The following is a 16,009-nucleotide window of genomic DNA, read 5'->3' as shown; positions in this document are numbered from 1 at the left end:
ACCTCCTTGTCTTCCAGCCAGGCCAGCTTGCAAAGCAGCTGTAAAAGGAAGATGTGGAATGAAAGCGAACTACAGGTTTGCGGATTTCTCTCTGCAAACCGGGACAGAGATTTCATACAATGGCATACATTTGCTGCATGCTTACATAGTCCTTTAAGCCATCCCCAGCTCTCACAGCCCCCAGGGAGGCTGAGCGAACAGTCACAGATGCCTCCTCTACCACCCCCCTGCTTCAGGGTGAGCCTGCTCACAGCCTGGCTCCTACCTGTATGACCTACGGCGAGCATGGTCTCGTCTCTCCTTCCCTTTCGCACAGCCGTTGGTGGTGGAGGCCTCCTTGACCACACGGCCACTCAGCTTTTCAGGACGTCTGTCCTCCGCAGTGTACGGCAGGCAGCCGAGCGTCCCGCTGCAGGAGGAAGAGAGGAGAAAAAGAACGATAAGCAAGTGTCTGTTCAGTAAGGGTCATTGGCTGAGGGTTTCCTGTCTCCTGGGGAATCCTCTTTCCTTTCTGCAGGACCTGTGCTGCTGCCAAGGAAAGCTGCAGGTTGCTCTCAGGCCTCCTGAGCCCACGACACTCATCCCTGCCGTGGGAAATGCTCCTGCAAGGCTCCAGGAACACCCCATTTCCCAGCCAAGCTGTGACCCAGCGTGGGCATACAGTGCTCAGCCTTCAAGCCACAAGCACCGTGCAGCTGAGGAGCAGGTGGAGACCCCCACGCTGCGGGGACAGCCCAGGGTCTAGAGCCAACGCAGCAGCAAGGGACAACAGCAGCTAATCAGACCAGGGCACCTTCCTCTGAGCTGCAGGTTTTAGCTCTGGTCTTGCACTCTAGCAGAAAAAAAAGGGTTGCATTTCAAATGCCATTCCCAAACCTGCTGTTGTATTACCAATACCTCGCCACGCATCCTCACCCTCCTTTCCAGCACTCAAGTAGAAGCAGACTTTTGGCATCCAGGAAACAGCCCTTCTTCCCACTTCTGCAAACGGGAACACACCTGTTCCTGCTGAAAGCCCCAACTGGAGAACCTGGGACAGCCCAGAAGAACTAAGGGGAACCACCTGAGCCAGGCAGGTGCCTGCAAGAGCCCGGAGGAGACCACGGGCGCTGGCAAGAAGCAGAGCCAGGGCAGGGCAAGCCTGGGGTGAAAGATTTTCAAGAAACACTAGGGCTCGGGCAGGGCAAGCTCCAATAGAGACAAGAAGCCAAGTGGAGAAAACAAACCCAAATGAGCCAGGGCTCAGACACATGGGAGGATGGTAAATAGGTTTCCAGGCCAGGCAGATGTTTATTTCAAAGAACAGAAAGATTAATGGAAAGCTACAAACCATACCCAGCAGGGGCCCTGAGAATGCTGTAGTTTTGGTGTCATTCAGAGAATTATTTGAATAAATAAGCAAGTATTGGCATGCCCAAGCCCAACCTGGCTGTGGGGTGGTACTGATGGTAGGCTGGGCTCAGCTGGCAGGGAAAGTTTCTTCCCATTATCATTTCGAAGTCAATCACAGGAAGGGGCTGTGGGTGCACCCTTGGGGTTTAGACACCCCCAGATCAGCTCTGCAAGGTCCCACGACTGCATTTGCCACTCGACCTACCTCCTCCCTTCAGAAAGCAGCAGACTGAAGCTCCCGGGCCACGTGAGCACCACCGGAGCCAGAGGGGGCTGGGATGTGCCCCTGCCAGCCCCACAGCCACCGCGGCTCAGGGGCGCTGGGAGGGTGCCCCGCCTGCAGAGACCATCACACACGGGCTGTGGGGTCAGGAACACGGCGCAGGGCCAGGTGCATGCTGCACATCTGGAGGGTTCAATGGGGCCAACAGCGTGCTTAAAGAGCAACGTGATGCTAAACCAGCATGTTAGCCCAAGGTAAGCATGGCCAGAGGCTTATATGTCCCAGGGAACATCCTGATGCCCCAGCCATGAGTAATGCTCTTCAGGGCTGGAGTTAGCACAGAAGCACCTGCAGAAGCAAAGCCACCCCTCTCTTTCCACTGTGTTTTCCCTCTCAACAGACCCTCACTTTCTCCAAGAGCTGACTCTTTCTTGGAGCCTAGTTTGTAATCCCTGGATATTTAAGGATGTGCATTGGCAAAATGCAAGCGACAGCGGTCAGTGGGGGGAAGCCAGGTGAAATATTTCCAGTCTAGGACATGCAGCAGGTGACACTGGCTGACCCCATGGTCCCTCTGGCTTTAAAAATCTATTACTTTACTTGTAATAAATCCCTCAGTCACTTCCCAACATCTATGTTATTTTTAACAATCCGGGAAGCTACATGGTTAATTGCTTTCTTTGAGAGCTAATTAGCTGCTGGCCTTTCCAGAGCCCCTTTTAAGAACACTCTTCTGAGGCTCAATCATTAGGATCCATTAAAAATGTCCCCAAATTAATGACCTGTGCAAAGTCTGGTCTGGATCAGCTCCAGCAGTGGAGGCAGGAGGGTTCCTCCCCATGCTGACAGCACGCTGGGGCACGGCTGCCTTGCAGAAAGGACTTGGGCACAGCTGGCTATGTCCCTCTCACCCCGGCCCCTCTCCCACTAATAAGATTTTCAGGTCATGGGGTTAAAACATACTGGCTCTGAGGCAAGCAAGGACTCCTGTCCAGCAATGCACTAGGAACCATTTCTTCTGGGCTTGGAAGTCATTATTGATGGAAATAATTATTCTCCAATCCCATCAAAGGCTGGCTTCAATTCAACCAAATGTTCTCCTCTGATGAACGCTGAGAGTCACTAACACTCTAAACTGGCTGGTAATCCCCTTGCGTTAAGCTCCATAGACATTGATTGAATATATATGGAAAAACATATATTTTTTTGTTGTCTCACGTGTCTTTCATGACTGATATAAAAGTGCCTGCAGTTTGGTGTAAGCGATTACTGTGGCCTCCAAGGAGAAGATTATCACACCTTCCCCCGCCAGCAGAAAGGAGAAAAGCCTCTGCGGGTGGTTTGCTGGAGCTGCCCCAGGAGGGCAGTGAGGACCCTCGGGGCAATGCAGCTGGATGTACTGGGTTCCCCTAACACGCGGGACGTGCTGCTCATGGAGACGTGTGCCAGATGAGGCAGGAAGGTCACCCCAGGGTTTGCCTGCATACCCATACTCTGGGCATCCAACACTACTTTGCCCTCAGAGCGAGGACTGCAGCCTCTCTACCAATGTACGGGTCTCATGTTTGTCCCCAAAGACGCACTCCTGGCCATGACAAGGCAGTGTCACCCATCCCGCCTGCTCTCCAAATTTCTCTATTTCCATTAGACAATTATTTGCACCCTTTTTTTTTTCCCTTTCTGTCTCCTGTGCAGAAATCCAGCCCATCCATCATGCCTGCCCAAAAGCAGCACCCCTGCTCCCGAAAGAGAGACCCCAGGCAGCAGGGCACCCACCAGGCTCTCCACCGCCAGCTCAGCACAAAAGGTACCCTCTGCGACCTCCCTCTGCAGGCAGCTCACCTTGTCCCTTCACTTTGCAGCAGTCTCTGGTCCAAGAGAGATTTTTGGGACTCGTAATAATTTTTGCCAACTTTTTCAGTGGCTGGGAAGGAAGCAGCAGGCACATGGGGCTCTTACCTCTTCCACCAGACCAATCCTTTCACCACTTGTCACAACGCAACAAGCCCACCTCCTGTGCTGGTATCAGATTTAGGTTCTTCCATGTCTTCCTCCCTGAGAGATTGTGTTGGCAGAGGGAAATGATCTATTGCTACCCTAGCAGAAACGATGCAGAAAAGATCACCGGTAGGAAAGAACCTTCCTGAGTTGAAGCAGGGTGAAAACCCCACAGAACGCTGGGGCTGTTTGGAGGAGAACAGGCCTCAGTGAGACGAGCCAACTCCCAACCCATCCCCGCTCCTCCATCCCAGGCTGCCGCGCTCGGTGCCATGGCCAAGCGCCATCTCATCAGGCCATGAAATGTGGCACTTGGTGACGCACGCTTCACCGGGAGCTGAGCCCAACGACACCCGTCCCCTCCGGCCCGGCAGTGACGTGCAGTCAGTGCAGGTTTGGTGCGCACTTGAAATCCCTGTAAGCTGGCATCTCAGCGCTGCCGGGCCGGCAGCTGCCCTCCCCTGCCCGCAGGCTCCCGCGTCCCAGGCGAGCTCCTCTGCCTGGCCCTGCAGCAGTCTCCTGCCACAAAGCTTTCATCAATCATCCTTTCCCCCACAGTAACTCAGCTCCTCTTCTTGAGAGGAAAGAAAAGCAAGAAAATTGCCTTCCTAGTGACCTCCCAGCTGCCAGACCCTGCCACAGGGCCACCTCTCCAACCTCAGCAGCATCGCTCCTTGGCTCTGCGGAAGGGGCTCCAGCAGTCCCAGCCCTCGGTGGCCCGGCCGCAGATCCGCTGCCCTTCCCGGCTGCTTTGCAAGCAGCAGCGTACGCACATTGGGCCTGGATCATGCTAAGCCTTTGCTTTTTATCATTTATTCTCCCCTGCGCATGCAGCTGGATTGGCTGTTGGATGCACAGCCCACGCCGGAACGTGGTACTGCGGGGCAGGATGGAGTCCCTGAGCACTGACTGCTCTTGGCACACCTGCGCTCACAGCGTTTCCAAGCTCAGGACAGGGTATTTGGGAAAGCCAATACAGAGACTTTACTACCGTGCCCTTTTCAGCCCTGGCTGGCTCCACGTTCCCATCATCTCTACAGCTCCCAGTGGGCAGGAGCGGCCACAGCCAACCGGAGCCCCGAAAACGAAAAAGGTTAAAGCATCTCTGATGAGCCTATTAGTTGTGAATGTTTCACTGGCATTAAACTAATGATGGATATCTCGCCTGGGCACTGGGAAGCTCAGCCTGAGAAAGCACACAGGCGGCCGTGGCAGGCACACCGCTCCTGCACCAGGGATGCTCTCGCTGCTTCTCCTAAATAGCACACCAAAAGCGTGTGGACACAGGATTGAATACCTTATCTTTCCTCTCCTTTCCCTACCTGGAGGGTTTGGCTGCACGGGAGGGGGAAGGCGATGGGCTGGAGTCCCCACTTTCCCTCATCGCTGCAGATCTTTGCCACAGCCACCTCCGATGGGCCTTTGCTCCGGGCTCCTGGCCCTGGCGAGGGCGGCGGAGCTGCTCACTGCATTTCTAAAACCCACCACTTTGGGCCAAGAAGCCTCTTGGCTCTGGCAAAACCACCCTTTTATTTCCCTCTTGCCCTCTAGCTTTTGCTCATCCGATTGAAAAAGAAAATGGTCGAACCATTCCTTTGTCCTGGGAGAGGGAGGGGCAGAAAAGAAGGCTGTAAAGACATTTCCAAGCACAAACTCCGGCAGATGTGTTTACGTAAAGCTCTTTGAAATACGCACTAAAAATACCTCTTCAAAATTAGGAGATGGGGAAAATTGTAAGTGCTTCCCACAAACACACACACACACAAACACCCCACGGCAGGTTCTTTCCCCACCGCATTCAAACCATTATTAGTGCAGCAGGAGCCCTGCAGTTTGTTATTGAAAATTATAATAGCAAATCACCGAGATATTTTCCCTGATTACACAGACTCCAAGCCAGTTCAATTTTAATCTTCTCCCCGCTATTTTTTCCGTGCATCAGCAGAGGCACCAGCTGCAGAAAAGCGCGTGGTTTTCTTGAGGCAGTTTAGAAGAGAAATACAATTCTGTAACATACATTTTTCATCCAATTTTTCCCCGCCGTGACTCGTCTCTCCCTCCTGCCCCGGGAACCCTGCGTCCTGCTGCAAGCCCAAATGCAGCAGTGGCTCCTTTTGCTTCTTGGACTCTAGAAACGTTTAACGATCATTCTTCTTATCACATCCTGGGCCAAAAGAAGCAGCTTGGCTCTTTATTTTCCAGCAGTTGATTTGCTATGCGTGGTTGAATAAGAACAGAGGAGCTTCCCTGCTGGAAGAGGGAAGCTGCTAGCGTTGTGGGGTCAGTGCCAGATGCTTTGGGGATATTGTGCGGTCACAGCCCGTGGGGACGACTCCGTCCCACGTACCAGCTGGCAGCAGTGGTGGCTCCCACCGCGCAGCACAGGATGGAAGACTTTACCTCCAGAGCATCAAACTCCACAGAGGAAAGCGATGCTCACATGGACCACCTTTCTTAGGCAGGGTCGGGCACAAGGGTGAGCACAGCCTCTCCTTGCTCCACACGACTAGACCTCCTCCTCCTCCTCTCTGGGGGCACCTTCCTGAGGACACCTCCCTTCCTTCCTGAGCACCCAGACGCCTTAGAGGGCTCAGCATCACCTTGCCTCTCTGCCAGCAATCCCTGATGGCTCTGTAGACTGCCTGCCTGTGACAGCAGAGATAAATCTGAGGAATATAGCATACGGTCATACTGTTTCTAAAGGAAACCTGGACTGCTGCCCCGTCTCGGCATCTTGTACCTCCCACGCTGCCAGCTCGGAGGTCCCTGCAGCGCTTCATGCTCGTCAGCACCTGCACGCCGCCAGGCCAAGCTAGCTCTTGGGAGAACAATCCTGTGCCTTTCCTATCCTCAAATCCTCCTCCTTAGACAAATACCCTGCAGGTTCACATGTCTGTAAAGGAGCCAGTTTTCTCTACAGTCAGGGAATAGGAAAGGAGGAGCCTTGGCTTCTCCCCGATGCCTGTAGACACAGCCCAAAATACTGGCATTACCCTGAGCAGCATCACAGCACACCGTTCCTGCACAGCCGACCGCTGTTTTGGGGGACTCTGGGCATGGCAGGGACTGCGGCTGAGAGCTCACGCTAAACCTTCCCATAGACCCATGGCCGTTCTCCTGCCAGTCGGCCTCCAACTTCCCTCCCAGACCCCATCCCTGCCATCATCCCGCAGGCAGCCTGGAACTGCCGTGGCGGAATTGCTCCCCTGTGAAGGGGGAAGAGCTGACAGCAGACACGGGGACAACCCTAAGCAGCCTTTGCAGAATTTGCCATTAACAAAAGCCTGGATCTGAGCTCAGGTTTCTCATTAATTGCTCTCCCGCAAGCAGCACGGAGTGAAGGAACCTTTGCCGGGCAAAGGGTAGGCTGTGGGCAGCATAGGGGAGCCCGGCAGCTGCGGCTGAGCACTTCCCAGCACAACACTGGAAGCTGAGGAGCACCAGGAGATAACACTTAATGTTTTAAGAGGGTTTTAACCAAAAAACAAACCTGCCTGTGGAGATCACTACCCTCCCAGCAGGCCGGGGCTCACTCTTTAGCGAGGAACCCACCCTGCGTGCTGCCCCGGTGCTCGGTCACTACGGGTGCTCTCTGCGAGGCACCGATTCCCTCCTCTGTCGAAAACCCCACACTGTTCAGCAATGGTGAAGAGCAGCGAAGTAGTGTATTTGCCAATAACATAGCTCATTAAATTTTAATCAAATAGGGGATTGTAAGCAACGCTCCTGGGAGTGCTGAGAGATCACTTTAGAAATGAATTAGTAATAAGGCGTGTTGGAGACAGGAAAGAGAAGGCGACTGGAGAAGATCCACTTGGAGCAGCAATGCTCCCTTTGCCACTCACATAAAGCTTTTTCCTCCTCTCCCTTTATTTGCTTTCTTTGAATTGCCACTGGAAGAAGAGGGGAAAACACATTGGAAGTCCCAACACTCAGATAACTCCAAATAAACAACCTGTTCAGGCAGCTGCTGCCTGCCTGCGGAGCTGCCCTGGGAATGACTGTTGTTGATGGGGAGAGCGTGGAGCAGACAGCTACTCCATCCAGGTAGGGACAGGAATACTTAGTTCATCGCACCCCATTAATAAACAACTCCCTGAGCCACCCCACGTGCCAGCACGCGCACCTGCCTGCAGCTAATGGCCAAATATCCCAAGGGCTCCGCTTGAAACTGCTTGGGGGGTCTGGTGTGACAGGGGCCCCTACACCTCCCACCATTTGGGACTCATCTCCTGAGCATCCATCCTGCCACGACACCCAGGGTGATGCTGCCTGGGCAACGCGGGGCCAGGAGGGCTCAGTGTCACCGTGAGGAGCAGAAGTCCCAGCATGGGGATGTGTGGGCACAATTAGCTCCTGCCATAAGGAATTAAGCAACAGATTCCTCCTGCTGGAAAGACAAGCCTATAGCATTCCCAGTCAGGAAGGGGGGTGACAAGCAGCCTTTCTCCTCCCTAGCCCTTTGCCTCCCTAGATCACCTATCCTGTGTCAGCTAAGCTGGGAAATTCCCGAATTGCAGCTTCAGTGGGAGAGTTTGGTGTGACTCCAATCCTCCTTCCCTTTAACATCCCCTGGTCCCATGGAAAACACCTCAGTGGTCTTGCCAGTTGCCCAGGAAAGCCCGGTGAGGAGGGGATTTTAAGCTAAGGAGAGTTTCTGGGATGAAAGACGGGGCCTTTTCTCCTCCCGCTGTGCTCCAAGGAGGGAGACGCTGGTATGGCCATGCCCACCCTACCACACAGCAGGCACCGGCGCACTCGGTGCTGCAGCACCCACGGTGGTTTTGGGGTCAGAGCCAGAAAGAAACGTCCATTTCCACTCCCAGGTCTTGCCCCCAGCAACCACACCACCCTGCAACTCTGAACATTGTTTTAAATCATCCCAAAAAAGAAAGAGGAGGATATTTATTGACTTGATGCTCCCTAGGGGGAAGGTTTGGAGGAGATTCCTCAGGTTCCTGGGGCCCATGGCAGACCCTGCTAAGAGGGGCTGGAGAGGATCGTTTCACTTTTCAGCACATCCATCTTTAATCGGGTGTGATAATAATTTTATTGCTTGCTGGGCTTTGTGAGGCTGAACTAATATTTGTAAAATGCTTTACTATCCTTAGCTGAAAGGCATCTAGAACAGCAAAGCCCTGGTGTTATTCACATTTGGATAATCCAGAATTATTCATAAACAAAATCAAGATTATGCAAATATATTCATTAGTTCTCCGAATACCTCCTGGAAAATAGAGGAATTAGTCTTGTTAACAATTATATTTTATGTAAATGTGTGTCTAAGCATGCACAGACCCGCACTCTATCAGTGCGGCGGCACGTTTACCTGGGACTTATCCCAGGATTTCAGAGTGCTGAAGAACAAGGGCTCAGCCTGCGCAAAGGAAGCATCCCAATTTTAGGATATCCCAATGCCCTACAGTGTCATAGAACCCAGCACAGACCCCTGCACCCTGCCTCAGGGTCCCACCGGCTGTTCTTCAGCCAGAACTGCAGAGACACCCCCAGCGCCCCCTCCACACCCATCACCGACAGCCCACGTGTGAAAACCATCACCTTATTCTAGCCAAAACAGCCTTTCTTACCCAAATGAGTATTTTTACAGTACATGCAGGGCCAGGAGGCTGTGGAGGTGGGATTTAGAAGCAGCTCCTTCGCTCAGGACCTGCTCTTTTCACCCTGCCCCAGCCTTCACCCCGATGTGAGCTCGTGCCCAGCTTGGCTTTCCGCAGTGCAATGCAACCGTCTGTTCAGGGTGTGCTGGGAAAGGAGAGATAAAGGTGCATTGAAAATACTGCACGGTTTAATTAATGCCACATGCCTTTCACTCTATAGGTTGTATGGATTGTTAATTATTTTTATAAAGAAAATAATTAGTCCCAATCAAGGCAGAAGCTCTCCAGAATTACAGCTCATTAACTGCTCTCACATTTTTCTGTTCTATAAAAAGTCATGTGGTGCTGATGAAAATTATAGACCCTTGGAATCAGCATTAAATACAAATTCAGACAGTGTTACCATCCTATTACCATCAACCGCATCGACTTGGCTTCGGTAATTGCAGCTGGAGATGAAGTGCAAGGATTTCTGCCCTATACAATCTCTGAAAACAAGCACTCTGCCCATTAGTTTGCCGGAAACAATGTGACACCAAGCCCTGACTCGGCTAAGCACGTCCCAGAGGAGATGACAGCTACCAAGGAGAAAGGGGAAAGCACGGCAGCTTTGCTGGGGATGAGGGGATCAGGGCTGCTCAGGTTTGGTTCAGCTCTGGTTGGCAGCTGGGCTGCTCTTGCACAGAGCAGGGGGGACCATGCAGGTCTGGCGCTCATCTAAATTAGGAAGGCAAACCAGCTAACGACGCAACAAATCTGTCCTACGGGCTGGGGTAGCAAAACCAGCAGTTCAAGGGATAGAAAGAGCTAGGAAACGCAGATGGGACAAGGAGCTACCTTTAAGATGTGGGATTATACTCACGGGACATAGGAAATATAAGACACAGAGGGATGCTCTTGTTGGGGATGCAGGAGCGCTCTCAAACATCTCCCTCCGGACCATCCTGGTCCGAGCACCGTGCTGGGGCCAGCTCTATCGAACGCCGCAGAGGCCTCACTCAAAGCATAATTGAAAGAAATCACAGCACGTTAAAGGGAGTTCGGGTCAGATCAATACTGACGCGGTGGGGAGGGCAAGTGGGGGAGCAGGGCGGTGGCCATGCCCCAGCACGGGCTCTGCAAGCCGGGCACAGGCTGCAGCTGCGGGTTTGCCGCCTGCTTTTCTGCTGCAGAAAGACAAGGTGAGACCCGCTGTCCTCCGCTCCACACAGGACAAACCCAGTGGCAGCGCAGGGTGAGGGTTGGCAGCAGCAGCCTGCGGCGAGGAGGGGGCAGGGGAGCCGCAGGTCCTCAGGATCCTGCTTTTCAGTTTCCATTAATCAGGGCTGAACACGCTTTTGGTGGCATTCGCAGCCCAGCAGAGCCAGCAGCCAGCTCTTTGACCCACGAGCCTCCACCGCAAAGTTAACCCACCCATCCCCTCCATGGCAGCTCCTATGCTGAGCGCCTGCCTTTGAGCATCCAAACCCGCTCAGAGGGAAAAGGATGAGAAAATTGGGCCTGTGGGTGGAAAACAAACTTCTGGGAAACTCCTGGGAGCAATGGGTTGTAACTACTGCCAGGAGGCAGCAAACAGAGGGAACCAGATCTGCCCCGTGGTGCCTTTAGCTCTGTCCCTGCAGGTGCTGAGATGTGCCACATGCACAGTGAGGGCAGGGACAGAGGCACAGCCACATGGTCCCAACACAGCCGAGGGCAGGGATGTGCCTGCAGCATGAAACAGCTGCATCTGCCAGCCTGGACTCTTCAAAACATAAAAAAGAAACCCTCTCCAAAATACCCAAAGGACATTTTTCACCTGTGCTGGCTCCTAAACCACATGTGGGAAATGTCTGGGAGAGCACAAAGACCAGTCCAAAAGCGCGTCAATGACTTCTCCAGACATCAGACAGAATGTGCAACAGAGCCTCTCTGTCTGCGGATGCCCCAGGATCCTGGGGGAGAGGCAGCCAACATGCTCCACTGCTCTCCGACAGGCTGGGCTACAAAATGCTCCTATCTCTGTGATATGACCAATGGCTCCCTTTGTTCCTCCTCCATCGGTGATGCCCACTCAGACCCCACTGCATCTTCCTCTCCCTGGCACGCGTTATCCACCCACCTTTCTGCTCCAGTAGCTGCTCACCATTGTCCTTCACTAACTCGGCATGGGCAGACAAAGGCAGGGACTGGGCAGGCAGATAAACACAGAGCCCGTCCCACGTAGCAGGGAAGGGCAGGTGAAATGTGGGCACTCTGACACTTTGAGGTTGTTTTTTTCCCCCCAACATGTTCCTCACCTTGGAGTTTTTTGGCAAATAAAGAAGCAGTGCTGAACCCGCTCGCCTTGCTTCTCCCCATCCTAATGAATCTGACTGCGCCCTGATGGAAGCAGGGGGGATTTGAAGAGGTCAAATGCGTTATAGGCAATAGATTCCTGGAGTTGAAACTACCAACCTCAGAGGGGATTACCCCCACCCCATGAGGGCTTTGGCCCTAACCACCCTCCTGCACTCTGCATTCCACACCCATAGCCGCCCCGCCGAGGAGGGCTGCTAAGGTGGCTGCAGATGATGAAGCAGCAGTGACTAAGTTATATATTTACATGTTATTATACATTGGTGTTATGTATGCACTACTTCGGCAGGTGGTTGGTTATACGGCAGCTCCAGCTGACCCACAGATTAATTCTGCAGGTGGTCTTTAACTGTGAAATCTCTCTTAATGTAAAAATATTTATCTTGCTGGGAAATAGCTAACCCTTCATCCCAACAGTAAAGTAGCTAAAAGCACAGTCTTCCACCCCGCTCTCCTCCAGTCACACCCCAACACACGCAGGCACAAGAGATAAATTCAATACAACCAGCCCATTGCCAAAGTGCTGTTGAGCTGCATCACGATGATGCAGTGCTGGATTTGGTGTCAGCAGCAAATAAACCCCCCTTCCCCAACACAGCCCATGGGCCTCAGAGCATTTTCAGCCACCTGCATGTGAGACAGGCATCTGAACCCTGAATCCAACAGCACAAAGATCCTCGCAGCCCGCACCAGCACATCGCAGCAGGAGCCCAGAGAGACCAGAGCAATTCTGCAAGCAGCAGGACCCTGCCTGCTCTGCTCCCAACCCCTCGGCCACCCAGCGCCTCTGCTCCCACCTCTGCCCCCAGCGAAGCCCCTGGCCAGCAGCAGCTGCTTCGTCTTTCATTAATGACAGAATATAAATTAAACATGAAGAGTCAAACAGGTCATCAGCAAAGCAGTTAGCCCAAACCTTGCTGCCTCCAGGCGGGGACCCAGCTCAGCTGGCCTGAAACACCAATAGAGCTTTTAATAGAAGTTTATACTTTTAATTTTTTTTTGTTTCAGCCCTTCCTGCAGTCCCTGCCGCGCTGGCAGGGAAAGCGCTCCTGCCGCGTGCGAAAAAAACTGCTATTTTTAAACTCCCGGTGTTTGTCAGTGCTTTTGGCTCAAGTGGCTGATGGAGAAGCCAGTTTTGCAACACTCTGCATCCCACAAAGGGTTGTGTGTCCTTGGCCAGGTGATGATGGCACCAAGACATGGGCACTATGGGCAGTCACGCTGCCAGAGGCCGTGGGCCAGCCCACGCATCCCCCCAGCATATGCCAAATCCGCAGCACACCAAAGCCCTGTTATGGAAGCTGTGCTGTTGGGACCTACCGCTCCTGCCAGATTTCGGGCATCACAACCTCTGTGCCTTTTCATGCACCTATTAAAAAAAAAAAATCAATAAGCTGGGCTGTAAAAGCAAATTGGCTTCTGGGGTCTGGCATCCCTTGGCCGGGAATGCCAAAGGGCTCTGATCCGGGCATCGCTCTGGATTCCCCAATTTCCAGCTGCTGGCACTGCAGGGGTAGGAGAACCCATCCAGGTGTGGGTCACCAGTGGGGCAGGGCAGGACCATGGGGTACAGTAGACCCACGCTCTCCTGAGAGCTGAAATGCAGGTGGAGTTGGCTGGCCTGGGTTGGCTTTTGCAATGATGAAGAGGTTTCAGTTACCACAGGGAGAAAAGGAGAAAAAAGGGAAAAGGAAAGTGTGGTCATGTATGAAATTATTTCATTTCAGTGATGCGCGGTTTGCAGCTGATAAGTTCATCTTATAGAAAAAGGTATGGATAGAAGGGTCCAGCTGCACGAAACGGAGGTGTGGGAAGGGAGAAGGATGGAGCTGAGCAGAGGAGGGCTCAGCTCCAGCCATGGCCCTCTGGAAGGAGAAATCCCCTGTGCTTGGAGACCCCAGGAGAGAGTGGAGACCCCCATATGCAGCAAGAGTGGGGTCTGCAGAGCGCTTTTCTGGGGGCAAGCAGCAGCAGGAGCAGCTGCAGAAAAGTGATGAGCAGCCGCAGGACCAGAAGCACCTTAGCAATCCCCTGGCACCAGGGTCACCACAGCCCTAACTATTTATTAGTCAGACTTTGAGGGAGGGATGTGAACACTTGCACGGGAACACAAGGTTTAAGGGCCCCGCTCCCCTGCCTCTCCAGGGATGGGAGATGAGCAGTGCCAGAGGTTGGCTGGAGCTGCTACAGGGGCATCTGCCAGCTCTCCCTGAACCAGGCACGGATGGACCCTGGCCCCACAAGACCCTAAACTGCCACATTTTGCGCGCTCTGCACTCTGATACGGCACCCAAGCTCTAGAATGGTGCTGAGCCCAGCATGGACAGGACCCCCACGGCCAGTGCAGCCCCGTGAAATGCCAGGCTCCAATCGGGCTGCCCTCACAAACCTGGCATCCACGGCTGAGCCCCTGCAGCATCTGCAGACGCGGAGACTCTCGGGCAGCTGGGAGAGCATCCGCAGGCAGCTTTGTTCAAGGGTGAAATCAAGTATTTCTACAAAACAACTCCCCAGCCAGCCAGCAGACTTTTTCCCCTATTTTGCTTTCTTCCACCTGATTTCATTCCTTGTCTGAAAAGAAGGATGAGGAAAAGAGATGGAATATGGCGCTTCTCCTGGCACTGCATGGGCACCACAGACTCCCCTTCCCCCAGAGATGGCCCAGATTCAGGGAGAGCTGCACCCCGCATTTCCCCACAAGATGCTGTGGACCTCCACTCTCAACAGCAAGGCCAGGTTCTGCCCACGTTCTTGCTGGGAAGCTCGGGAATTAGAGCCACGGGGCCAGATTTGGGCCCTGAGCAGAGCTCAGAAAAGCTCTCAAGTGAACTTTCACAGGTCAGAAATCGCCTGTCCTCAAAACCACAGTTCCTGCTGCCATGCGGTTTCCAGTCCCTGCAGTGCTGCTCTGGGGACAACCCTCAGCCCCACGGCTGCTCTTGGAAGCTTTTAGTCAAAGGTGACAAAACACCATGTGGTGACCACAGTGGGGTGAGGTGGTACTTTTGTGGGTACCTCAGTGGCTCTAAGAAAGACCCATCCATGAGACTGGGGTTCCTACAGAGACTTCCAAAGGCCCTTTCCCTAAATCCTTGGGTGCTTGTACACCTCCCCATGCTGTGGCTCAGCATGCCTGGCTAAGGCACCCACAGGTTCTGAGCCCACCCTTGTCACTGGGCACTCGCTGCATCCCACGCGACCCTGGCCGAAGCATCCATCCCCTGACGTGCTGGTGGGGCCACCGCCGTGGGGACAGAAGCGTTCCCCACTCCACCAGGGAGGCCAACAGGGACATGGCCCCCAGCATCAGTTCCGTGGAGAGGCAGATGGATGCAGCTGGGGTGAAGGAGGAAGATGAAGGCTCTGTGAGCAGCAGGGAGGGGGTTCCGTGGGTATCCTCAGGTCTTCCCCACTTTCAACTCCTGAGCTGCCTAATTAGCTCTCCCTCCTTCCACGCTATCCAGCTGGAGCTGGAGGGCAGGAGCAGACAAAAGCCTTCCTATTGACAGCCCCTGCCAGGAGGGTGCTTTTCTTCTCCCTCTCTGCTTTCCTTTTCAAGCCCCTCTCCCCCCTGCCTGGGTTGGGGCCATGGGCTCATTAGCGCCTGGGCTCATTGGGAGCGAGAGGGAGCAGATGGCAGCCAGGCGGCTGGCGCGGCCTGCCCTGCCACCGCCTCCTCCCGCAGAGCAGATGCCGGACTAACAGGGGGGAGGATTAACAAAAGCGGGGGGCCATGGGCACAGAGAGGCTGTCAGCGGGGCTCCCTCCCGAGCAGCACACTCCAGTGCTGGGGGGCTGCCAGCCCGCTGGGGACAAGACGGGGTTGGGGCTACCAAAAAGGCAGAGGTCAGAATGGGAGAGAGCTGGTCCCCAGCTCTCTGCTGCGCCCAGAGTCATCGTAAAGGCCACAGGGAAATTACAGCTGCCTCTGCCCTATCTGCGGGTACGTGCACCCCCAGATGCCGTCACCTCCCAGCACCGCTGAGCCGCAGCAGCTCCTGCCCAGCCGGGGAGACACACAACACCCGGAGCCATCTCGGAGAACGCCCACAATGGTAAATCAGGCAGCAAAACTGAACTTAATCCCACTTCAGCAACACAGCCCTCCTTCCCTCTCTGAGCACAGCACATCCCGGGGGATTAAGGGTTAAAGCACAAATCCACTGCACTGCCCTGATGTGACCCACTTAGGCCATCTGGCAGGGAGGGATGCAGGAGCCTGCTTTCACCCAGCACCACCGGCTTCCCCAGGAGCCAACACCAGCACCCCCAGCTCCCAGCCTCAGCAGTGCCCTTGCTTCCCATGTAGCAGTGGATTTCAGCTGATTTTGGGGTGCCGGACAGCCTGTGCCACACTGCCATGGCTGGTGGTATGGGAGCAGGGAACCCAAACACGCCCAAAAGCATCCCGTGAGCCCCCAGACTGCCACCAGCTCCAGGT

At 54.1% G+C, this 16,009-nt stretch overlaps 1 protein-coding gene across 3 annotated transcripts in view; it reads right to left on the bottom strand.

Moving 5' to 3' along the window:
- Positions 1-16,009, bottom strand: part of SRRM4 (serine/arginine repetitive matrix 4) — a 43,269-nt gene that overhangs the window by 23,586 nt on the left and 3,674 nt on the right. For all 3 annotated transcript variants that reach the window (XM_054082647.1, XM_054082649.1, XM_054082648.1), the window contains exon 2: positions 266-409. In XM_054082647.1, coding sequence (XP_053938622.1) covers positions 266-409 — 144 coding nt within the window. The remainder of the gene's footprint in view (positions 1-265; positions 410-16,009) is intronic.

Source organism: Cuculus canorus, chromosome 17, assembly GCF_017976375.1.
Source record: "Cuculus canorus isolate bCucCan1 chromosome 17, bCucCan1.pri, whole genome shotgun sequence".
NCBI classification, from domain to species: Eukaryota; Metazoa; Chordata; class Aves; order Cuculiformes; family Cuculidae; genus Cuculus; species Cuculus canorus.
The sequence above is the reverse complement of the archived record's forward strand: the minus strand, read 5'-3'. Positions and strand labels throughout refer to the sequence as shown.